Source organism: Hemiscyllium ocellatum, chromosome 45 (assembly GCF_020745735.1).
Source record: "Hemiscyllium ocellatum isolate sHemOce1 chromosome 45, sHemOce1.pat.X.cur, whole genome shotgun sequence".
Lineage (NCBI taxonomy): Eukaryota > Metazoa > Chordata > Chondrichthyes > Orectolobiformes > Hemiscylliidae > Hemiscyllium > Hemiscyllium ocellatum.
Window position 1 is genome coordinate 16377704 of NC_083445.1, and position 25853 is coordinate 16403556.

General features: G+C 43.4%; 1 protein-coding gene across 1 annotated transcript in view; it reads right to left on the reverse strand.

Annotated features, from left to right (window-relative positions):
- Positions 1 to 341: 341 nt before the first annotated feature.
- LOC132835874 (adhesion G protein-coupled receptor E3-like) overlaps positions 342 to 25853 on the reverse strand; it is a 72483-nt gene continuing 46971 nt past the window's right edge. The window contains exons 9-18 of the mRNA XM_060854972.1: positions 24628 to 24705; positions 21891 to 22068; positions 17114 to 17233; positions 14734 to 14924; positions 12139 to 12309; positions 7209 to 7406; positions 6056 to 6288; positions 2911 to 2977; positions 1287 to 1378; positions 342 to 537 (exon numbers count right to left, since the gene is read on the reverse strand). Of these exons, the coding sequence (XP_060710955.1) occupies positions 342 to 537; positions 1287 to 1378; positions 2911 to 2977; positions 6056 to 6288; positions 7209 to 7406; positions 12139 to 12309; positions 14734 to 14924; positions 17114 to 17233; positions 21891 to 22068; positions 24628 to 24705 (1524 nt within the window). The remainder of the gene's footprint in view (positions 538 to 1286; positions 1379 to 2910; positions 2978 to 6055; positions 6289 to 7208; positions 7407 to 12138; positions 12310 to 14733; positions 14925 to 17113; positions 17234 to 21890; positions 22069 to 24627; positions 24706 to 25853) is intronic.

Sequence of the window (25853 nt, forward strand, 5' to 3'; positions counted from 1 at the left end):
GTGCCATCTGCAAACTTACTAACTATACTGTCTATGTTCACATCCAAACCATTTATATGAATGACAAAAAACAGTGGACCCAACACTAATCCTTGTGACACACCACTGCTCACAGGCCTCCAGTCCAAAATGCAACCCTCCACCACCACTCTCTGTCTTCTACCTTCAAGCCAGTTTCTTATCCAAATAGCTAGCACTTCCTTAAGCCAGCCAGCACCTCCTCCTCGCTAATATGGACATTTTTCAAGATGTCGCTATCTATTTTGCCTTTTTTTTATTTTCTGTGTGCTTCCCTGCAGTAAACATTGATGCAAAATACTCATTTAGTAGCTCCCCCATCATCACTGTGTAACCATACCACTGCTTACCTTGGGATTTAACATGCAGAGCAGGATAAAGATGAAAGTGCCTTGGAAACTGTTGATGATGGTGAATAAATAGGTCATTACACCAGGCTGTTCCTGAAACTGAAACAAACCAAAAATCCAAGTGCAGCCCAGGATAAACACCTGAGCAATGGCTTTGAATGTCAGCATCCTGCATCAGAGACAGAAGGAGATCAGTGAGAATACAAGGAGCCCGGAAACAAGGAGGGCACCAATAGATCAGTTCAAAGCTCTGCAGCTCTGTAACATGCTGTTCTGAATGCATGTGGAGTGGAAGCAAATAATGGGAGAAGGAAGCTCCATGAGCATCCCTTCTCCATTGCATGTTGGTTCAGCAATAATCAGCAGTGTTTTAGTGACAGAACTTACTTAATGAGATATTGTATGTTGTGATCATGTGATTTTACTGTAAAGTCACATGAAAAAATGTGAAACAAAGTAAAAAGTGTCTTTTAATGTTCAATAATTCTTTTCATATTGTCTGCGTGCATTGTATCAGCAAATAAATCCTTGAAATAACGCTGACTTTTACGGATGCACCCACAGAATCATATCACCCAAAAGGAGGCCATTGAAGTGTTTAAGCCCGTGTTGGTTCTTTGAAATGCTAACCCACTTAGTCACATATCTCTAATCTTTTCCTGTAACGCTGCACTACATCAGAGTGTGGTGCAATGCTGTGACACTGAATCCATTCAAGAAGGAAATCGACAGCATTTTCATTACTAACATATTAAAGGGGCATTGGGAGGGTGCAGGAAAGTGGAGTTGAGGAGGTTTGAAGGACTGAATTGTCCTCTTTTGTTCCTGGTTTGAATTTTCTATGTAATTTACCCTTCTTTACATGTTCCTGTCAACTTCAACAATATTTCCTTCAAGTTCCAGATAATTGTATCTTACCTTGTATTCTGAAGTTTCGACACTTTAGTGTCCTGTTTAGAAACTTCTCTTTTCAATATCAAGAGTATTGTGAAATACAGAGCCGTGTTGATCTGTTGGAAGATTTAAAAAAATGTTGAATGACTGTCAAGAAAGTGTGGTTGGAACAAATGTGAAAGAAGGTCGATTTAATTCTTAAATTTTTTTTGCAATTTGCCAAGTGATGTTTGCAGCCAGAAATGGTGAAATTTCAACCTGTCCTCCCTGTCACCATGTTTGTAATATTTTCCCTGCCTGCTCTGAAGGTCCTCACTTTCTCCTGATTATGAGGGAGACAGATAATGGAGAGGGGAAGGAAAGGTTTTGGGAGAGATGGCTATGGATGGCATGGTAATGGGATGAAGAAATTTTGGCAGTCAGTGTATGGAGAAGAGAGGATATGGAGAATCGAGGACATGGAAGAGATGCTGTGCAAATGAGACTGGTAGAGGGTGCTGTATACTGAAAATGTCATTGTGCATTTGGCCACCTGAGACTACCATGTAGCAGCAAAATAAGTCTCTGAGGAAGAGGTAGGACAGGATCCATCTTTAACCCAAATGTCTTTTGCTGGATGTAGAACTGTTATGTCCCAGAAACATTATGGGGGAGGGGGGAGTGTAGTGAATGGAAGGATGTCAGTCAAGTGGATCTCATAGAATATGAGTTCCCTGATTGGGGCTGTTAACCTGATCCAATCAGGGAGTCCTGGCTGACAGATATAAACAGGAGTGTCGAGGTTTCTTCTCAGTCCAGGAGCATGTTCTGTGCTCGCTGGGTCAGTGTAATGTGCTATATACGTGTAAATAATGGTGATTTGATGATGGGATGCCAACCTTCATGAAGTTATCTCAGGGATGGAGAGAGTATTAGAGAGAGATAATGTGCAAAAAGAGTATATTATGGAAAGCAATGGGATATAAATGAGCCGCAAATGGATAATACCTGCTTGTGACAGTTTGATTTGATTTGATTGATTATTGTCACACACCAAGATACAGGGCAAATTATTGATTTGCATGCTGTCCAGAAAAATCACACCCTACATAATTACGTCAGGGTAATATTACAGAATGCAGAATGGACTATTACAGCTACAGAGAAGGTGCAGAGAAAGATTAAGTGTAATATACAATTTCATAGAATTGATTCAGTGTGGAAGCAGGCCATTTGGCCCAACAAGTCCACATCAACCTTGCGAAGGGTAACATATTAGTCTCCATTTACCCCTGACTAATGCATCTAACCTACGCATCCTATGGGCAATTTAGCATGCCCAAATTACCCTAACCTGCACATCATTGGATTGTGGGAGGAAAGCAGAGCAGCTGAAGAAAACCCACACAGACATGGAGAGAATGTGCAGACTCCACATAGTCACACAAGACTGGAATTGAACCCAGGTCCCTGGCGCTGTGAGGCTGCAGTGCTAACCACTGAGGTCTGTTCATCAGTCTGATCACAGCAGGGATGAAGCTGTTCTTGAATCTGTTACTAAGGTTAGATAAATAAAAAAGGGGCTTACTGTACATTTAAACACAAACATTTCATGCAATCAGATAGAAATAAAACACAATATACTTGATATGAGTAGTTAGAAAATTACCCCAATGATCAGACACACAGGTCCCAGGAAACTCCAGATGAATCCTCTTTTTATGGAGACCCAGCAGCTGGAAGTTGAGAGAAGAAAGTAAATCATTCAGAACAATGAGTATCAACAAGAGAATAAGACCCAGGAAGTGGGAGCTATTTATGTTGCAAAAATAGTTTCACAACCTGTGCACTGATTGAATGATGATATTCCTGGTGGTTGTAGGTAAAACTAATTCACAATCACCTGATGAAGGAGCATCGCTCCGAAAGCTAGTGTGCTTCCAATTAAACCTGTTGGACTATAACCTGGTGTTGTGTGATTTTTAACCTAATTTGGAAGGTACTCATTCCAAAGTGAAATATCTTTGTAATATGAATCATGAATGAAATAAGAGCACAAGTCGACCATTTATCACATTGAAGCTGCTCCACCATTCAACAAGATCACAGTTGATCTGATTGTGGCCTCAATTCCACATTCTCACCTGACCCCGCTCCCCCCCCCACCTCCCCTCCCAGCAGTAAACTTTGACTCCTTGTTAGCCAAGAATCTGTCCCCCTTTGTGTTATAAATATTCAATGACCCTGCCTCCACCATTGTCTGGAGAAGAGAGATCCAAAGACTCTCAATTCTCTGAGAGAAAATGTTTCTCAACATTGCTGTATTCAAGTGATGATTTTCAAACTGCTCCCCCCCACCCCACCCTGTAGTTTTGGTCTCCCACAAGGGAAAACATCTTGTCGGAATGGATCCATTTTGTCAAGTCTCCTCAGGATCTAATGTGGCACATTTAGATCACCTCTCATCCTTTTAAACCCCCAAAGGGTACAGTCTCAGCCTTTAGAACTGTTGATTATGAGATTAACACCCAATCGAGGTTTCCATGCCTTGATATGACTGAACCAAAACTGTCCACAAACCGATTATGGGCCACTAATGAGTTGTGATGCATGTTGGCTGCTGTTCCCTTCTCAGGTTTTGTTTTCAGAGTGCTGTCTGCTTTTTCATGGGTTTCCATTGCTTGGACCTGGTGTATGGTGCTGGTGTATAATGCTCTTGAGATGGCTTAATGCCGACTGGCCAGCCACCCTTTGGGGAGAGTCACATTCTGTACAAAACTGGGTACTTCTCTTCACAGCATTGTTCAGCTGCCTGTTTGGCCTTTGCCCTGTCACAGGGATATGCACTTCATCCCTTTTTCACTTACCCCACATCTGCCTCCATCACTCTTGATTTCCATTCCCTTTTTGTAGATCCAAGACCTATCCATCCCTCAACTGTTACTGTGGTTAACAAGGATCATCAATCTTTTTGACAAAAATGAATTCTACAACTGCAAGTGTTGATGATTTGAAGTGTACTTTCTGAAAGGATTGCATAGAACATAGAACATAGAACAATACAGCACAGAACAGGCCCTTCGGCCCACGATGTTGTGCTGAACATCTATCCTAGATTAAGCACCCATCCATGTACCTATCCAATTGCACCTTAAAGGTCGCCAATGATTCTGACTCTACTACTCCCACGGGCAGCGCATTCCATGCCCCCACCACTCTCTGGGTAAAGAACCCACCCCTGACATCTCCCCTATACCTTCCACCCTTCACCTTAAATTTATGTCCCCTTGTAACACTCTGTTGTACCCGGGGAAAAAGTTTCTGACTGTCTACTCTATCTATTCCTCTGATCATCTTATAAACCTCTATCAAGTCACCCCTCATCCTTCGCCATTCCAACGAGAAAAGGCCGAGAACTCTCAACCTATCCTCGTACGACCTATTCTCCATTCCAGGCAACATCCTGGTAAATCTTCTCTGCACCCTCTCCAAAGCTTCCACATCTTTCCTAAAGTGAGGCGACCAGAACTGCACACAGTACTCCAAATGTGGCCTAACCAAAGTCCTGTACAGCTGCAACATCACTTCACGACTCTTGAATTCAATCCCTCTGCTAATGAACGATAAATATTGCAGTAATAGAATGAATGGGAAGTTTCAAAAGGAAAACAATGATCAAAATTTTATGGTGTCTTGGCTCCAAGAGGGGGGACTAATTGAGCAGCCCTCTGAAAGATGGGGTGAATGATCCCCTTCATTACTCAACAATCCAGTGAAATGCATCCTTTCCTTCCTGTGCACAAAGGTGAAAGGTGACATTGGAAATTAGGATCTCTGCAGTGGACCACAGTTACAGAATCCACTGCTGGCAAGTGTTATTGTCAGAGGGAGGAAGTGTAATCACTGGAGTGGGGTTGGGATACATGAGTCAGAAGCCTATTCCTGATATTGCTGACAAGGAAACAGAGAGAGAGAGAGGGGGAGAGGGAAGGGAGGGAATGGGGAAAGAACAAAATGGATAAGAGGAGAGAGAGAGAACATGAGTAAAAATGAGAGGAAGGGAAAACCAGGGAATAGGTCAAGGGAGGAAAGCTGAAAATGAGAGGAAAAACATAATGAGAGTGTCTTCTGGTTCTTATATCGCAGAAATAGTCACACTTTCAAATCAAAATGCTGGAGTTTCATTAAGTGTATTTCTCACAGATTTCCCTTTGGTTGGTGGACTGACAGATTGATCCTTGGTTACTCAGCACATGACCACAGTGCATCAGTGATACATATTCACATATTATTCAGTCACAAATCAGTCCCAAGCTCTTCAGGAGTAATATGAGAATTAAACAACATGTATGGCATATTTAATGTTTCAAAACATGTAACTGTTAATGAAATACTTTTGATATGTAGTCACTGTTGTAAAGTAGGAAATGTGTCAGACAATTTGCAAACTGCCACGAGCAACAATGTAGTAATGTTTGGGATAATCCTTTTTTGTGATGTTGATTGAGGGATAAATACAAATACACTGTCGTTCTTTCCTATGGGAACTTGTATATCGACCTGAGCAGGTAAATGGGGCTTTGGTTTAATGTCTCGTCTGAAGAATGGCATCTTTGCAGAGCAGCGATCCCTCAGTGCTGTGTTGAAATGTTGGATTTTTATGCTCAAAGCCTGGAGTGGGGCTTGAAGTTAAAGCTAATTTCATTGACAACAAGTGTGCAACAAAGAGAAAGAAGTTTAAATTCTGAAGATAGCTTGAACTGGAAGGTGATAATTCTAGCTGTAAGATTTGAAGAAGAGGAGCCATTACTTACTGCCTAGGTGATCCATAGCCATCATGATCCACTGCAGCAGAAATGACCACAATTGCTGCAGGAACCCCGTAGCCAAGAAGGTACATGAATTTCTCAACTTTTTCTGAATGAGGAACCCTCAAATTCCTGATGTTTCTGACCATGAGAAAGAGCTGGACTCCCTCCAGGAACATCCAAACAAACGCAGCCAAGAACAGGTAGTGTAGAAATCCTGCTATAATCCCACACATCACCTGTAATAATGAGAAACAGCATGAGAGCTTTTCTTGAAGCAGTGATTCCTCACAGTTCCACCTGACACACTCCTGGAGCCAACACCAAAACCGTGTCCCAGCTGATGGTTTATGCTCATCAGCAGAAGTTGTCCCCTAGTTTGAATGAGCCAGTGGGCATCAGTACCATTACGGAAGTGTCCTGAACTTCTATCTCTACAGAATGTATTAAAGAAGGATGGTACGGAAGAAGCCTGGTTCAGTGGAGGAATTCCAGATTTCTGGAACCAGTGGGTCGAAAGCTAGCTGAAGGCAAGGTCACTAACTGTGGGAGAAGGAACTGAGGGCTTCATAAGGGATAGAACTTGATGCACAAGGATCAAATATACAATCAACTGAACATCAAACATATTTGTACACGAGTATACAATCAAACCATTTAGTTGCACTGGACAGATATTTACACAAGTACCCATCTGTACAGACACACACACACTCGCACTCAAACCCACACATGCTCAGACACATTCTCTTTCTGTTATACACACACATTTACTCTGTCACACAGATCCTTTTCTCTTAAACATATACATTTTCACACACACTCATAAACATAAATCTCTCTCTCACACACACACACACACACACACACACACTCTCTCTCTGTGACACACTCTTTGACACACACACACACGCTCTCTCTGTGACACAGACATTCTCTGACACACACACATGCTGTCTGTGACACAGACACTCTGACACACACACACACAAACACAAGCTCTCTCTGACACACACACACACACACACACACACACATGCTCTCTCTGTGATACAGACACTCTCTGACACACACACACACACTCTCTCTGTGATACAGACACTCTCACTCTCTCTCCGACACAACCTGTTGTATTGCTGGCTGTGGTGGATTCTCTTACCCGGTTTGTGGTTCTGTTGATCCCGAGAAGGAAAAGCAGCTCCGCCAGGAAGAGACTCACACACAGCTGCATGTGGGTGATGTGGAGAGCATTTCTCACATTGGTGCAGAAAGCAAAGGTCACAATGGTGATTCCCAGACACACCAGAGAAATTGGGATCCCAATCAATGTAATTGTCGTCAAAACAAACGGATAGTCCTTGGAAAGAAATATATTTGCATTAAGTTTTTGTCTTTCTGAACATGGTAAAATCCCCTCTGGTAATCTGACTGGGTGAAAGCATGGGGAGGGTGCTATACCCTTAAAGTGAGACCTAGACTAACAATGTGCCGCCAATATCGCATTGTTTGATTATTCTGTGATTTTGATTGTGGATTGAAATGGGCCATGGACTGTTATAAAAGCCAAACATTGTGGAAGGGTTTGCTGCCCCTTTAAAAAGTCAGATTCCGGTCACTTTTTCTAAGGAGATAGTGAGGACTGCAGATGCTGGAGATCAGAATCGAGAGTGTGGTACTAGAAAATCACAGCAGGTCAGGCACAATCCGAGGAGCAGGAGAATCTACATTTCAGACATAAGCCCTTCGTCAGGACCACACTCTTCACACTCTTTGTAAATGCTGTTGACACAGCTGGGTTTTTTTAGCAGTTGGAGCAGGTTGCTACAAATGGGTTGGAGCCAAGGGGTATATACAAAGGGAGATTTGGCCAGTTGATTGGGATATGATTGGTGACCAGTTGTCAATAACAAAGTCCTTCTGCCTATCATCATTTATGTGATTGACTCTCAAGTCGTTGAAAAGTTTGTGAACATGACTGTTTAATTCGAAGCCAGCAGACCTCAGGGAAAGGAAGGTTCTATCTTTCTCTCTGCAGCAAAATAAATCTAAAGTCTAAGAAAGCCGATAGATATACCCTTATCAGTTCCTGTGAGCTGTGACTTTCAACCAATAAAGCAGAGATGTTACAAATGTTTAAATGGAGGTTCGAGTTTTTATGAGTAGTTACATGTCAACGGCTCATAATGAATTACCTGAATGTTGATTTGATTCATTTGTAATAAATAGTAATTTTTGTTCAGTAAAGCCCCCTGCTGCATGCTTTGTGTGATACTGGATTGTAAGGATGGGACAGCTGGGACAGTGTGCATGTTTTTTTATAAAATCTTTAACTTTGTGACGAGTCCAGCAACAGCAGGGTTCGATTTCCTGTGATGTGTTCCAGTGAGGCCGACCAGGGTGATCAAATAGAGCATCTTTTCACAAAAGGGTGATTGGAAATCTGAAACTCGATCTCCACAAAGTTCTCAAGGTTGGAAGTCCAATGACATTTTCAAAATTGAGGTTGATAGTTTTTTGTCAGGGAAGGATATTATGGGTTATGGCATGGAGACAGATAATGGAGTATAGGTACAGACCACTGTCTTATTGAGTGGTGCAACAGGTCTGAAGGGAGCTGAATGTCCTCTTCCTCTTCCCATGTAAGTTGTCACATTCCTGACTGAAGCCTTGTCGATGTGGTAAGTGTGGTCACTTCTTCTGTAACTTCATATCCACCATTTTGATCCTTTGGGGAATATTGGAGGAGAGATGGAAGGATTCACAATCTGATCAGCCTGTTGAACACTTAGGACTGCTCCTTCCATTGCTAACAAGACCGGGTGTTGACTTGATTTGATAGTGCCAGGCCCAGAGGTACTAACCCTGTATTAGGTTTCGGGTTAGGGTTTATGTGGTCATTGATAATGCTGTGTGATTATAAAAAAAGCAGATTTTCCCACTATGTAATGCTTTTACACGAGATGGTTTCACCTTTAGTTCTGCAATGCCTTTAGATAATCTAGATTTGCCTGTGTTTCTAACCCTTAACTGCAAGATGCACATAATGTCCAACATTTCTAAGAATCTTAATTATACTTTTCATGCTCACCATTTCCCCTTTAATTCACTGTCTGTCTGTCTCTGTCTGTATCATTGGCATCATCATTGTCCTGATATCACGATGGGGTGAAGTATGGAGTCTGCTCCCAAAACATCATCCAGTACCTTCTGATATTATTACCTTTTATTCTGCACCACAATCTAGCCACTGAAGCTAATCAGCTTTTTAATTCACGACAAACCCATTGAAACCTTGAATGCTGTTCCTGTTCCATTGTGTTAAATATACAATGCAGAGCCAGGCCATTCAGCCCAACCTATCGCTTGCCAATGTTTATTCTCCACATGGGTCTCACCCACTTATCTTCAACTACCCTTTTCAGTATAATCCTTGATTTCCTTCTCTCTCAAGTGTTGTTTTTAGTCCAGATTTCTCTTAAATGCATTTACTATGTGCACTTCAATTCCCTCACAAGTTCCACATTCCAACTACTTTTTGCGTGAGCTATTTTTCAAACCTGTGTTCAATTTATCAGCGACTACAGGAACCTAGAAACTAACAGCAGGAGTAGGCCATTTGATCCTGCTCTGCCACTCAACAAGATCACAACTGGCCTGTTACCTCATCACCGTTTTCTGGCAGTATGAATTAGAATGAGAATTAGCTTTATTGTCACACGTACTCAAATGTGTACAGGGAAAATTGTGCCAATTGCCACTTACGGTGCCATCTTAGGTACAAAAGTCCGCAGGTACACTTTTTTCAGATGCCGTTTATGGAAAATAGAGAAGTAAAAAAATGTCCAGCGTTGCAGATTTCGGAATAAATTATAACACGGAGAATACAAATACGGGGAAACCATCTTCTGAACCAGTCTATGTTGACATCTAGCCTCCCTGAGACTGGATGTCCACACCGAGACCATGCCAAGCTGAGAGACTGCCACCCGAAGACCACTACGCTGGGAGATCACCCACCAGGCCAAGAGACCTCCACCTACCACCAGAACACCCATGTTGGGCTGCTGGAATATCGTCACGCTGGACTGAGAGATTACCATGAACTATTGTAAGACCAGAACTCTGGGCCAAGAGGACACCATGTACCGCTCAAAGACCACCACGCTGAGCCAAGATGACACCATGTACCACCTGAAGACCACCATGCTGGGCCAAGCAGACACTATATACTGACCAAAGACCACCATGCTAGGCCTTGAGGACACGATGTACCGCTCAAAGACTAGAGGACTACCCAAAGACTACCATGTACTGCCCAAAGACTATCATGCTGGGCCTAGAGGACACCATGTACTGCCCAAAGACTATCATGCTGGGCCTAGAGGACACCATGTACTGCCCAAAGACTACCATGCTGGGCGAAGAGGACACCATGTACCACCTGAAGACCACCATGCTGGGCCTAGAGGACACCATGTACCACCTGAAGACTACCGTGCTAGGTTAAGAGGACACCATGGACTGACCAAAGACCACTTTGCTGGGCCAAGAGGCCACCATGTACTGCCTGAAGATGACTGTGCTGGGCCACTTTGAGAATGCCATGCTGGGCAAGAGGACACTACATATAGCCTGAAGACCACTATGCTGGACTGCTGGGAGATCACCATGCCATGCCGAAAGATTACCATGCTAAGCCAAAACGACACCATGCTGAGCTGAGAGGATGCTACTCTCAGCCACCAGGTGGCCACACTGGGTGAAGAGACCATCATCCTAAAAGGCAGCCTGGTTGGGTCTGTCCTGAAGTCAGGAGTTCCAAGGCTGGGAATTCTGAGGCAGCCAAGTCGATGGCTGCGAGTTAAGAGGCTGGAGGTCCGAGGCTGGGATTTCTGAGGCTGGGATTTCTGAGGTTGGGATTTCTGAGGCCAGGAGTTTTGAGGCCGGGATTTCTGAGGCTGGGAGTTCTGAGGCTGGGAGTTCTGAGGTCAGGAGGTTCGAACCTGGGAGGTTCAAGGGGGAGAAGAGAGAAGAGGAGGTTTAAAAAAAAGACAAAAGGAGAAAAAAATGAGAAAGGAAAATAATTCAAATATACGAGCTCTTTGAGAAGCGTCCTACTCTGCTGCTGTCTTGCAGAAAGGACATGCTCCTTGCTATTTTGAGATGTTATGTTTATTGTTTATTAAACATCTCCATTAGGTTCCCGCTCAGTTTCCCTTTCCTGGAATGAAGTCCAGCCTGTTCAGATCTTTCCCTTCCAGATGTCCCTTCAGTTTGAATTAGACTTTTCCAACTCTCTCAGTCACTAACCGCCTACGGTAAGTCTTCTTTCCAACAACTACAGATTATGCAATTCACTACTTCCTACTGTCTTATGGGTTTTCAAATCCTGTCTTATTTTCTGTTCATTCATACGCCTTAATTGACTCCTTCATTTGATACTGTCCAACATGATGTACTTGGCCGCATCAACCAGAGGAGACTGCATCCAAAAAGTATTAACTGGTTCCTGAGGTGCCAAACACCCAGGACCTAAGAAGCCAAATTTCCAATCCATTGAGTCCTTTCTACAATACTTGTTGATTGGCTCTGCAATGTCACCATTATTTGAGACTGTCCTGAACAAGAGTGTTAGTCCACCCCTCAGGCGGCACGTTGGCACAGTGGTTAGCACTGCTGACTCACAGCGCCAGGGACCTGGGTTCAATTCCCGCCTCAGGCGACTGACTGTGTGGAGTTTGCACGTTCTCCATGTGTCTGCGTGGGTTTCCTCCGGGTACCCCGGTTTCCTCCCACAGTCCAAAGATGTGTGGGTCAGGTGAATTGGCCATGCTAAATTGCCGTAGTGTTAGGTAAGGGGTATATGTTGGGGTATGGGTGGGTTGCGCTTCGGTGGGTCGGTGTGGACTTGTTGGGTCGAAGGGCCTGTTTCCACACTGTAAGTAATCTAAAAAAAAATTTAAATCCTACAGTCTAGGAGCTTGAATTTAACATAATCTTGTTCACAATCACTGCAACAGTCAGGGCCTGTATCCAGTTCATGAATTCTGAACTAACTGTGGAGAACACAGATGGAGAAACAGTTTTACCTGCCATCCAACAGGAGACATCAGCAATGCCAGGGTGGAGAGATGGTTGCATCGACACTGGGTGTGTGTTCCACTGGAATCTCCCACACTGCAGCCATGAGGAGACCAGTAGCTTTTCCCAGCTGCGTAATCCCAGTGGACACAGTGGGTTGTCCACTCACTGTTCGCCTGCTGTGGACAGCAAGGTTTATATTCAATATGAGAGGGATTCAATATCAACTTAAGGATGTTATGCATCAGTTATACAGGGTATTGGTAAGACCACATCTCAAATGCTGTGTGCAGTTTTGGTCCCCGTTTCAAGGAAGGATATAAATACATTGGAGATAGTTCAGAGGAGGTTTACTGGGTTGATATCTCGAATCAGTGGAATGTCTTATGAAGAGAGGTTGACCCGACTGGGTCTGTTTTCACTGGAGTTTAGAAGAGTGAGGGGTGACTTGATGGAAGTGTACAAAATCCTGAATGGCCTGTACAAGATGTTTCTGTTGTGGTTGAGTTCATGTCAAATGGACACTATGTTGAAATTATGGGTGACCCTTTTAGGACAGAAATAAGGAGAATTGTTTATTGCCTCAGAGGGTTGCGCTAAGTTCAGGCTGTCTGCCTCAGAATGTGCTGAAGGTGATGTCACTGAATATTATGAATGAAGAGGTAGATGGAATTTGGTTAGGGAGTGGAATGACAGGTTATTGAGGTGATATGGGAACGTGGAATCAAAACACAAACAGATAATTCATCATCTTCTTAAATGATAGAGCAGGTGTGTGTGTGTGTGTGTGTTTTGCATGTGCCTGCCTGGGTCTGTCGATGTGTGTCTCTGTCTGTGTTGAATCATCTGCTGACACTGTCTTCCTTCATGCAGGAGGAATGAAGAATTGAGGGTAGGAATGTCAGGCTGTTCTCACACAAGAGTCAGGATATTGAGCGAGGAGGGGAGGAAACTGAAGAAGTGGGGACAATGTTCACCAACTCTGATAAGAATAAAGAAGTCTTTCATTAATTTATATTTCCTGCATCGTTAAAAGCTTTTATGTCTCTAACAAGGTGCCTATATTTTCTTTTTGGGGACGATAAACTAAAATGGAATTTGGAGTGCCGACTCAAAATTATCTGCAATTTAAAAATCAAGTGCTGCAAACGTTTTGAACTGTGTGGTACAAGGTTGCAATCAGAAGCAGCGAGAAGGGAAATTCTGCATTGAATGGCAATGACCAGGTTTCAAGTGAAGGAAGTTCTGCTTGTCAAAAGCCCTCAGGTTCGTTGAGCTGCAGTTTGTTAAGTGTCGGAAATCCCAGGGCAGCTGAGAGAGAGAGAGAGAGAGAGAGGGAGGGACAGACAGTTCCAGAAACTGCATGTAGAAATGTTCTATTTATCCTTCCCTTTCTCTTCATCTCTCTGTCTCTCTCTTTCTCTTCATTCCCCAATTGGGAAAAGACAAAAACAAAACAAGAAAGCTGAAAATAAATTCTGAAACAAGAAAAGCCTTTGGTCCAGCCAATCTACAATGAAGTCAAATAATGACCATTACTCCACATGCAGCAGTGTGTTATCCTTGTTAAACTCAAAACGGCTGGGAGAAAATACATTCCAACCTTGTGGACTAGAAGGTGGATGTTCAGAATTTTGTTTATCCAATCTGTATTCTTTTTTCACCCTTCATATAAGTGTTAAACTCTCTATCTCTGTCAAGATGATGTCTGAGTCTGTGTTTACGTTTTGGGTTTTGAGGGAGTACAATCTGAGGCACATAGCGATAAATTAGAAATTCTTTCTTTTCTCTGCTTTTGGCAATGTGAAGTGTGTTGAAATAAGTAGTTATTCTTCTGTTATGAAATTCACCAGCTGTGAAATGCTTTTGCCCTGAATATCAGTCAGTCAGGCAAATTGACCATTTTGGTGGTGTTATTGGGGTTTAATATATTTTGTGAACACACATAAAGCAGTGGGGCTCGATTATTGGTGCACACGTTCCAGTTAAATTGTGACAGGTCTCAGAGCTGACTTTCGGTGGCTCATGTAAAATAATATTATATCACATAAAAGAAAGATAATCTCTCTCTCTCTATTGGAAGCAGTGAAACTGTGTCAAATGGAAGCAGGTCAAACGCCTTTCAGCTGATCTGAAATGGCATGCAGCTCAAAATCAACTGCTTGTCTATTGACATCCTTCCTCCCAGTTATCACCCAATTTAAAGGATGCAATGTCCCATTTTCTACTCTAAATGGAACTCACAGACTGATAAGTATATCTTTTTTAGCTTTATTTTTGGACATATCTGAACCGTGTATGTGTATTACATTATTATTTCTTCTTGTATTTAGCAAGTAATAAACTCAGTCTTTCACTAAGTCAAGGGAGCCTGGTTAAATTGGCTCCCTTTAAAACATCAATTATATTTGTCTGGGTGAAAGGCACCTACAAGAGAAGGTTGTTTTCAAATTAACTTTGCTGTGACCAGCAGGGAGGGTGGATGAATATACAATGGCAGCCCTTCTCATTGCTCCTCAGCAAGGATTTGGCATTTTGCAGTTCCCCGCCTGGCTCTGTAATGAATTGGAGAACCTCACCCAGTCATAACACTCTGTACAAACCTGATTGTGCTTGAAGGTGATGTTCACAATTGGCTCAAGTCCATTGTTGTCCCTGTTCGTTATCACGGCTGAGACGACATCTGAGATTAATTGAAAAGGCTTCTGTTTCCCACCAGTGGTGCTGTGGAACTCACTTCCATTCAGAATGGAATCCATGTCCTTATAGGCGATCAAAGCCACCACTGTTAAATCTAATTATGCAGGGATCAATAAGTATTACAAATGCTGGAGAGAGATATTTAGGGTAAAAATTTGCAACAAAATACATGTAAGTCAGTTGCAGAAACAGAACAATAATAACCAACATCCTAGAAATGGTCATGACCAAGTGCAGCTGGATTTCTAGATGTTCGTACCACATACAGTTAGGATTAGAGAACAGCTAATTCTGGTCTTGCAATAAATACAGGAAGGGGCAGCAAGATCCCAGAATGGGGAGCCTTTTTTTCAGCCGATTACTCTTGCAAAAAGACAGAGTTCCTTTCCATCTTCCTTTCCAAGGCCGTTTCTTCGATGGGTTTCTCCCTCCACAAACTAACCCGAAATCAACTCCATGTTCTAGTCCCTCTGACTGAGGAATGTTCTCCCCATCAATGTTCCTTCCATCAGTCTCACTGATTCACTTGTGCTCCTTAATTTCATGTCTACATAATTGCTGAAGCTGAGATTGGATTAACTACATCCACATCCTGTATCCCTCTTTAAATCCAGTGCCAGGATTTTCCTGTCAAATCATTTTGTCTCCAGTCAATTCTTGAAACTCAATCCTTTGCCATCTGGGAATCAGGCTTGGGGATCTTCTCTGCACTGAATCTATGCCATGCCATCTCTTGGAATGAGGTTCAAACCTAAAGGTGCGGAAGGCTCTGACTGACCAAAACACCTTTCAAACTGACCTCAGCATATCCCCTTTATCGTATCTCACTTCACTTCAAAGAGAATAAACCAAAACGAGAATGCTGTACAATGCAGTTCATGCTCGCAAGGGTTAACTGACATCACAAGGTCACCTTTCCTCATCAGAATGGAATGGACAGATCCTGGGGGATGTGAAGGATGTCTCAGCCTAGTGTTCCAGTCCCAGTTGTTCTCACGGTAAGATCATGTGGTAAATACCAATGTGTCATTTTTCGGAAGTTGAGGCTGAAATTCTGACAGGAGCCCAAACAGGGGAACAATGGCCTAGTGGTATGATCATTGGCCTGTTAATCCAGAGACTCATGTAATGTTCTGGGAACCCAGGTTTGAATTCTGCCACGGTAGACAATGAAATTTGAATGGAATAAAAATCTGGAATTAGGAGTCTAATGATGACAATAAATCAATTGCCAATTCAGAGAATCATAGAATCCCTACAGTGTGGAAGCAGGCCATTCAGCTCATTGAGTCCAGACTGACCCTCTGAAAAACATGCCAACCAAACCCAACCCCATGCCTTGTATTTCCCATGGCTCAGTGGTTAGCACTGCTGCCTCACAGCAGCAGGAACCTGGGTTTGGTTCCAGCCTCGAGCTACTGTGTGGAGTTTGCACGTTCTCCCCGTGTCTGCGTGGGTTTCCTCCGGGTGCTCCGGTTTCCTCCCACAGTCCAAAGATGTGCGGGTCAGGTGAATTGGCCATGCTAAATTGTCCGTAGTGTTAGGTAAGGAGTAAATGTAGGGGTATGGGTGGGTTGCGCTTCGGCGGGTCAGTGTGGACTTGTTGGGCCGAAGGGCCTGTTTCCACACTGTAAGTAATCTAATCTAAACCCACCTAGCCTGCACATCCCCAGGCACTATGGACAATTTAGCATGGCCAATCCACCTGATCTACACAACTATGGACTGTGGAAGGAAACCAGAACATTTCGAGGAAATCCATGCAGATACAGAGAGAATGTGCAAACTCCACACAGTAGCTCGAGGCTGGAACCAAACCCAGGTTCCTGCTGCTGTGAGGCAGCAGTGCTAACCACTGACCCACCGTGCCACCCATCTGGTTCACTACTGTCCTTTAGGGGAGGAAACGACCACCTTTACCTGGTCTGGTCTCATAATGTGATTCCAAGCCCACAGCAATGTGGTTAACTCTTCACTGTCCTGTGGGCAATTGGGATGGGCAATAAATGCTGCCCAAGCTAGTGATGGCCTCATCTTGTGAATTGATTAAAAAAGTGTCTCAGATATAAAATAATTAACTATGTCATAAACATTTCCTGTTCTTCAAGTTTAAACATCTCTTCTGCAAATACTTTGTGTGCATGTCCTTTCATTTTTGGTTTCAGTAAATCTAAGCCCTATAAGAACGATTGGTGAAGGTATCTCAGATGGTTCTGGAGAACGCAAGCATACGCCATTATGACAGAGAAGGGAAATGGAAATAGACATAACCAGTAAAGTTACCAGTTGTATTTCCTCTGCTGTGTGTCTGTCGGTTGATATCCATCACAGTGTCCTTCACTTGTAAACAGATTCTGTCCTGGGCTGACCTGTTTCCTCCCCGAAAAGCCCTTACTTCCATATCTAAATGTGAAAAAAAAGTCAAACCCTGAAGTGAGTCATATCGGAGTGTAACATATTCATAGTCTAGTTATATTGTTCAGGCTCAACTGTCAGTTTAATTGATGGACACAGCTCTGGGCTGAAAGTATTTGAACTCAACTGATTTCACACTGCCCTGGATGTTTCGATTTTCCCCAGTGTTGGAATTACATCCTATTTCTCAAACCTTCCCATCCTTGGTGTGTTCAAAATCAGAAGGGGAAATAGGTCAGGAGGGGACAGCTAATAAGGTAAGGAATTGCACAATGAATGATAGGACCCTGGAAAGTACTGAAGATCAGAAGAACCCTGATTGTGTATGTCAGTACTTCCCTGAAAGTAGCAGGTGTGATTGATCGATGGTTAAGAAGACCTTTTTTTACAAAGTGATAGAGCACAATAATGGGATGATTAAGCTGCAACTATAAAACTTGCTGGAGCAGGGCAGCAGTAGACGTCCGGTATGTGGCCACCGCCATCCGACGCCTTAAAACGGCGGTGCTCGGACCCGATGTAGTGCACCAGTTGGAGGACGCTCAGGTGTGCGGTGGGATCCCGTTCGCGCTCACCCCAGCCCGGACGGAATTTCACATTGGCCCCAAGGTCCCGTACTCCCCGTGGGAGCCTGTGCCCCACAACCTGAGCCGCCTCCGAAATTTTAGTTTTGTCCCCTTCAAAGATGTAAAAAGGTATGCCCTGTATCGACTGCTGCTGCACACCGTCCACCTCTTCTCCCTCATCCACCGCCCGGACACGCCCTGGCGTGCCCATTTGCCACCGGGCGGTGGGGATCCCCAGTGGAGAGCCCTCTACGCAGGAGTCCTCCCCCTTTCTCTCGGGGATCTGGGGTGGAGGGTGCTGCACGCAGCAGTCCCCTGCAACTGCAGATTGCGGTGGTTCACGGACTCCCAGCCCAACTGCTTGTTCTGTGGTGCTGTGGAGTCTGTGGACCATGAGTATATTGGGTGTGGGCGTTTGCAATCCCTTTTTGATTTCCTCAAAAACCTTCTCCTCTGTTTTTGGTTGCACTTCAGTCCCACGCTCCTGATCTTCGGGCACCAGGTACGGAGGAGGGAGGGCAGGTCTGAGGACCTCCTCGTGGGTCTGCTCCTGGGCCTGGCCAAACTGGCCATAAACAGGTCCAGGCAGCAGGCTGTGGAGGGGGTCGTTAGGGCCGACTGCCTGCCTCTCTTCCGTGGTTACATTCGAGCCCGGGTGTCCTTGGAGAGGGAGCACGCGGTGTCCACCAACACCCTGGAGTTGTTCAGGGAGAGGTGGGCGCTGCAGGGAGTGGAGTGCATCATTTCCCTCTCCAACTCTATTTTGATTTAGTCCCTGCCCTCCCCTTCATTGTTTGATCACACAGCATTGCCCTTGGATGTGAAGGGCACTGCTTGTCACTGGCTACTTGGGTGTTTCTATCTTCCTGGTGGTGGAAATTGAATAAAAAGAAAAAAAAACTTGCTGGTTTTGTAGCAACTGGAGTACTGTGTGCAGTTCTGGTCAGCACATTATCAGAATGATGTGATTGCACAAGAGGAGGTAGGGAGCTGATTTAACCAGAATGTTACCTTAAACCTCGTCTGAGTTATGAGGAGAGATTGGATAGGCTGAAGTTGTTTCCTTTGGAGAAGCAAAGATTGAGGGACGACGTATTACAGGGGTATATGATATTGAGGGTCCTGGACAGAATGGATGGGAAGGCACTTTTCCCATTGGTAGAGCTGTCAATATCCAGGTAAGTGGTAGAAGGCTAAGAGGAGATTTGAGGAGCGATCTTTTCACTTAGAGGATGTTGGGAGTCTACAACTGACTGCGTGAAGAGTCAGAAATCCTTGCAACATTCACATTTTTGACGTTCACTTGTGTTGCTGTAACCTGCAGGACTATGGGCCAAGAACTGGAAAGTGAGATTAGTGTCATCAGATCATCATTGAGTGGTGCTGACATGGTGGGCTGAATGGCCTCCTCCTGTGCTGTAAATGTCTATGAATCTAAATCATTCCCACTCATGAAAGGATCATGAAAGAGTGTGCAAAAATCGTAAGTAGTTGGCAAAAGCAGTAAAAGAGAAATAATTTTCTCAGAGCGAGTGTTTAGGGTATGGAATGCAGTGCCTGAGGTGCATGTGAATCAACTGAAATGTTCACAAGAGAAAAGGAAGAATGTGCAGGGGTATGGAAACAGGGTGGGAGAATGGCACCAAGTGAATTGATCATTTGGGGAGCTGAGGGAAACCTGATGGACAGAATGGCCTCCTGCCTGGGACAATTCTGTGATTGCAAAAATAAAGATGTGTATAAAACTATTGGAATGTGGTAAAAATGCAGCAAATTCACAAAAGAACCTTGATATTTGTATCTTATCTGTTCTTGATGGGACTCTTATCTAACACCAAAATGGCAGATGTTGACCTGGTAAAGGAGGTCAATAAATGCCAGATGTACCAACAATTACAACATCTCAGCAAGGAAAATGGAAAATAAAGAATGACTCATGATTGAAATGTTGGCAGGCCATGCCTAAACAGGAAGGTGTTGTATTAGATGAGAATGTGGTGGATTAATCCAAATCCCAGGATGGGGCACAGAAACATGAGGGTACCATTTGGTCCCTTGAACCATGAATCAATTGACTGTATTTTAATCCCATTGATCTGTCTGAGTTCTGCAACCCTTAATTCCTAACATGCACAAATCTATCAATCTCAGAGTGGAAATTTTGAATTGAACTGATCTCAACAGCTCTCGGGGAGGGGGGGAGATTCCATCAAACTTTGAAGGAGTGTTTGTTAATTTCAATGCTGAATGCCCAGATTCAATGTTATGATTTGTGGGTAAAGAGTTAATGTGAATATGTCAATGAGATAGTCTACATCTTCATTGGGAAGTAATGTAAGATCATCTGACAGGGATAGGTAAAATCTTCTGCTGTACATGTTTAATATACAGTTTTGTGAAGGCTAGGTCGTGACTCACAAACCTTCTTGAGCTCTTTGAGAAGGTGACCAAGCAGGTGGGTGAAAGTAAAGTGGTCGATGTGTTCTTATGGGTTTAGGCTGAGGGACTTGAGGCTTTTTTCGTTTGAGAGAAGAAGGTTAAGAGGTGACTTAATAGAGACATATAAGATGATCAGAGGGTTAGATTGGGTGGACAGTAAAAGCCTTTTGCCTTGGATGGTGATGGCTAGCATAAGGGGACATAGCTTTAAATTGAGGGGTAATAGACACAGAATAAATGTCGGAAGTAGTTTCTTTACTCAGAGAGTAGTAACGGTGTGGAACGCTCTGCCTGCAACAGTAATGATCTCGCCAACTTTATGGGTATTTAAATGGTCATTAGATAAACACTTGGATCATAATGGATATGGGTAGGTTACTTCGGCTTCAGATTGGTTACACAGGTTGGTGCAACATCGAGTGCCAAAGGGCCTGTACTGAGCTGTAATGTTCTATGTTCTATGTTCTAATATTTACCATGTTTGAAGAATAGATCATGTTTGGCAACAACCAAAATTCCTGCAATTTTTATCAGCCCCTTACCAGGGTCACAAGGTGAGAGGGGAAAAGTTTCAGGGAAATATGTGTGGAATGTTCTTTATGTGGAGGGTGCTGGGTTCATGCAACGCGTTGCCAGTGGAGGTGGTAGAGGCGGGCAGGATTGCATCATTTAAGATATATCCTGACAGATACATTAATGGGCAGGGAACAGAGGGATACAGATCCTTGGAAAACAGGCGACAGGTTTAATTTAAGCATCTAGATCTGCACAAGCCTGGTGGGCCGAAGGGCCTGTTCCTGTGCTGTAATTTTCTTTATTCTTTGCTCTTTGTTCTTACACAACCAAACACTAGAAAGATTCATGTTCCTATGCTCTGGACTGTGACATCAAAGGGCATAGCTTCTTTTCCTCCTTTCCTAACAAATAATTTAACCATTTTACATCATGTTCAGGAAACAAATCTTATGGATGAAAATACATTTGTTTTGCAAGTTCGTGTGTTGAAGTCTCTGGTGAGCCATCAAACAACCAGTGGAGATCCCTGGACTTTGATGCTCAGGTCCTCATTAGTTAACTTCAGACAGCCATGAGATTTTATGAAATTGGGCATCATGGTGGCTCAGTGGTTCTCACTGCTGCCTCACAGCACCAGGGACCTGGGTTCAATTCCTGCCTCGGGCAACTGTCTGTGTGGAGTTTGACATTCTTCCTGTGTCTGCGTGGGTTTCCTCCGGGTGCTCCGGTTTCCTCCCACAGTCCAAAGGTGTGCAGGTAAGGTGAATTGGCCATGCTAAATTGCCCGTCGTGTTAGGTGCATTAGTCGGGGGTAAATGTAGGGGAATGGGTCTGGGTGGGTTGCTCTTCAGAGGGTCAGTGTGGACTTGTTGGGCTGAAGGGCTTGTTTCCACACTGGAGGGAATCTAATCTAATCTAATCATAAACCGAAAGGGTCTTGAAACATTTTAAATTCAGGATCTACATCTTGACAAGTGTATCCGATGATTTCCCAATGATGATGAACTTGTTTAATATCTCAGTACTAGACACTGTGGAAGGTCAGTAATATGATGATTCTTTGTGTGACGCTCAAAGCTGATTGAACAAAGTCGATTACACAAAATATCTTTTGCTGAGCTTACTGATATTTTCAGTTGATATTGTTCTGTTTCCCTGAGGTGGCAAATTCAGAGCAGCAACAATGGCAGCATTTTCCATGGTTTGCAGAAATATGGAGCAGGAATAGAGTCGTTGTTCTTTTTCCATGTTTTCCCAAAAGGAATAATTCCTTAAAATATCACTGGAGTTTGAAATGATTTCCTGTGGGAAAAAAACAATTCATTTCCATCCTAGCGAACACAAATAATTTCTCAAGTGCCATTTATTCGAAGATTGTCATTGCTCCTTTTAATGGATCTGCTCATTGACCAAATGGTGACCAGTTGTGGCTCAACAGGTAACGCTTCTGTCTCTGGGTCAAATCCTGCTCCTGCACAACATTTAGACTGGCACTCCCAGAAAGACAAATTGTTGGGCCAAATGGTCTGTTTCTGTGCTGGAACATCATGGTGTAATCCCTCATTGGGGTCTCAAGATGTTTCTTCACTGTTACCTGGCCATTGCTTCTCTGTCATTGACTGACATAGAACATAGAAGGATACAGCACAGTACAGGCCCTTCGGCCCTCGATGTTGCGCCGACCGAATCCTACCTAACCTATACTAGCCCAATAACTTCCAAATGCCTATCCAATGCCCGCTTAAATGACCATAAAGAAGGAGAGTTCACCACTGATACGGGCAGGGCATTCCATGAACTCACAACCCGCTGTGTGAAGAATCTACCCCTAACATCTGTCCTATACCTACCACCCCTTAATTTAAAGCTATGTCCCCTAGTAACACCTGACTCCTTTAGCGGTAAAAGGTTCTTAGTATCTACCCTATCTAAACCCCTAATCATCTTATACACTTCTATCAGATCTCCCCTAAACCTTCTCTTCTCCAATGAGAACAGCCCCAAGTGCCTCAGCCTTTCCTCATAAGATTTTCCTACCATTCCAGGCAACATCCTGGTAAACCTCCTCTGCACTCGTTCTAAAGCTTCCACATCCTTCCTATAGTATGGCGACCAAAACTGCACACAATACTCCAGATGAGGCCTCACCAGAGTCTTATACAACTGCAACATGACCTCAGGACTCCGGAACTCAATTCCTCTGCCAATAAAGCCCAGTACACCATATGCCTTCCTCACAGCACTATTTACCTGGGTGGCAACTTTCAGAGATCTGTGTACATGGACACCAAGATCCCTCTGCTCATCCACACTACCAAGTAGCCTACCATTAGCCCAGTAATCCATCATCTTGTTATTCCTACCAAAGTGAACGACTTCGCACTTAGCTACATTGAATTCCATTTGCCACATTTCCGCCCAGCTCTGCAACTTATCTATATCCCTCTGTAACCTACCACTTCCTTCCTCACTATCCACAACTCCACTGACATTCCCTATCAATCATGTTAAAAGCTGTCGAATTCAGAGCTCTAATTGAGGATTCAAATTTTGGATCCTAGCTGTTGTCAGAAGCAACAAATATATGTAGGCTTTTCATTAACAACAAAATGGCTGCAAGTTATGATTTGACTTTGTGAAGCTGTTGCTAGAATAGAAGATAAGGCTAACAATGGAGCTTTCGTAAAATGAATACTGACCCATTAATTACCCATTCGAACTAACCTTGAACTGCTAGCATGAGATGATGATTTACGTAAAACAACAATCATTTCCCAGGAAATAACATTGGATTAGCGTGTTGTCAATAATGTCACCATATTACAGTTGATGGGTCTTTTCTTGTATTTAAGGCTGTAATGTCTCTTGAAAAAACATATAAAAATGCTTATTTTTCAATTGTAATTGCGCAATTTTGCCACAGAACACAGAAGCTTTAACGTCTGTGTTGCTGAACAGAGTTGCACCAGGATGCCTTACTTTGTGAAGCAGATAATCTTGCTTTATACAGACTGCATTCTGTTGACTCGTTTGACCAATCTCAAAGCCGAGGGGTCCCGTCTGGGATCGATATCTTCATAATCATTGTACCTTTCCACCACAGACAAAACTAAACCAGTATTTTTCACTTAATGTGGAAATTAAATGTCAAGGTAAATGATTCGCAATCAGGTAACTGAGGGCTTATTTTAGGAACTAGTGTTAATTAGTCTATGTGTATGACTTGCTTTTAAAACACTGAGTGCATTGTGGCCAAATTTGTTGAAGAATCAAAGACAGGTAGGAAAGCAAATATTAAAGAGGCATGCGTGAGTTTACAAAGGGATGGAAATGGGTGTATAGAAGGGATATAGAAATTTGGCAGAAAGAGCATAATTTTGGAAAACATCAGGTTGTCCATTCTTCCAGTCAGAAGAGAAAAGCAGAATTTTATCTGAATAGAGAGGGACGGCTGAACGCTGAAGTGCTGAAGGATCTGGGTATCCTTATACATGATTCCTATAACGTTGGGATGCAGGTGCACCACATAATCACAAAGGCTAATGTAGTGTTAGATTTGTTGTTTGGTATGAGGAAATGTAAAATATCAACAGGTCAATATACGTGTACAAGGCTTCTGTTTCAGATCACCTGCTCAGTTATGTCATTGCTAAGGAATTGTAGGATTGTGATAAAGTTTATAGACACTCCAATCCAGAGAGCTTTGTAATTTGTTGAGTTAAATGCTTTGATGAAGAAAAAACAATGAGTGAAGGGAAATGGGGAAGAAAAGGACTGATCTTCAGGTCATGACCTTAGAGAATAATGTCACCAGCTCCTATATTCTACCCATGATGCAATGGGGTGTATGTCATGACTGACCTGTACATTCTGATGAGTAATCTGATTAATGGTGGAGTTAATCCATGAACAAAATATATGGTAAGTATTCAGGGAGATCTGTGTGAAGAAGAGAAAAGAGGCATCAAAATCTTTCAAGCAAGAGAGTAAACCACAGTTCAGTAAATTCACTTATCCCTTCTCAGATTGATTCATTGATCATGTTAATATACATATGGCACCTATAAGTGCACAGGTGACAGGCATGTACACTGTTACTTAGATCCTGCGTGTGTAAAGCATGTGCTGATCATACACAATCATGTCTTGCATAAAGATACATAGGTACAAGTAGAAAAGCTACATACATACAGCACTCTGAATGTATCAAAACATTTGAGATGCCTCAGGCAAACACAAAACTACACCATCCAAACAGTTATAAAGACAGGGGGATCAAAAGGAAAGGGAGTTGAAAGGGGTATGTGAAGGTGTTGGGAATGGAGGAGGAGTGGATGGCCCAGAGAGAATGGCCCCTACAAAATGATATCAACCATGATGGTGGGGAATCCCTGGTTGAGAAAAAAGGTTGAGTCTTTGGAGGCCCACTTCTTGAAGATGGCATCATCAGAACAGATACTGTGGGTCAGACGGTGCCCTCAGCCATGTCTGACCCATCTCCTTCACATCAGCCCTCACCCCCTCATTTCCCTGCTTCACCAACGATAGGATCCCTCTCATATTCTCACCTGCTATCCCATCAGCATCCACATTGAGAGGATTATGAGCTGTCGTTTTCACCACATCCAGCAGGATGTGCCATCTTTCCCTCCCTCACCTTGTCAGCATTCCACAAGGATTGTTCCCTCCAGAGCATCTTGGTCCATTCCTCCATTCTCAACACCTCATACATTCCCATAGAACCTTTCTTTTCAATCACAGAAGGAATAAGTCCTGCCTGCTTACTTCCTCCCACCTCAGAATCCAAGGCCCGAGACGTACCTTCCAAATGAATCAATGATCCACTATATTTGCTGTTCACAACGTGGTCTCCTCGACTTTGGGGAGACGAAAATCAAACTGGGTGAGCTCTTTGCAGGGCACCTACATTCGGTCCACAAAAATGACACTGAGCTTCAAGTTATTTGCCATTTCAACACATCACCATGGTTTCCGGCCAACATCTCTGTCTCAGGCTTGCTGCAGTGCTCCAGTGAAGCTCAGTACAAGCTGGAAGAATGGCACCTCACTTTCTGCTTGGGAACCCT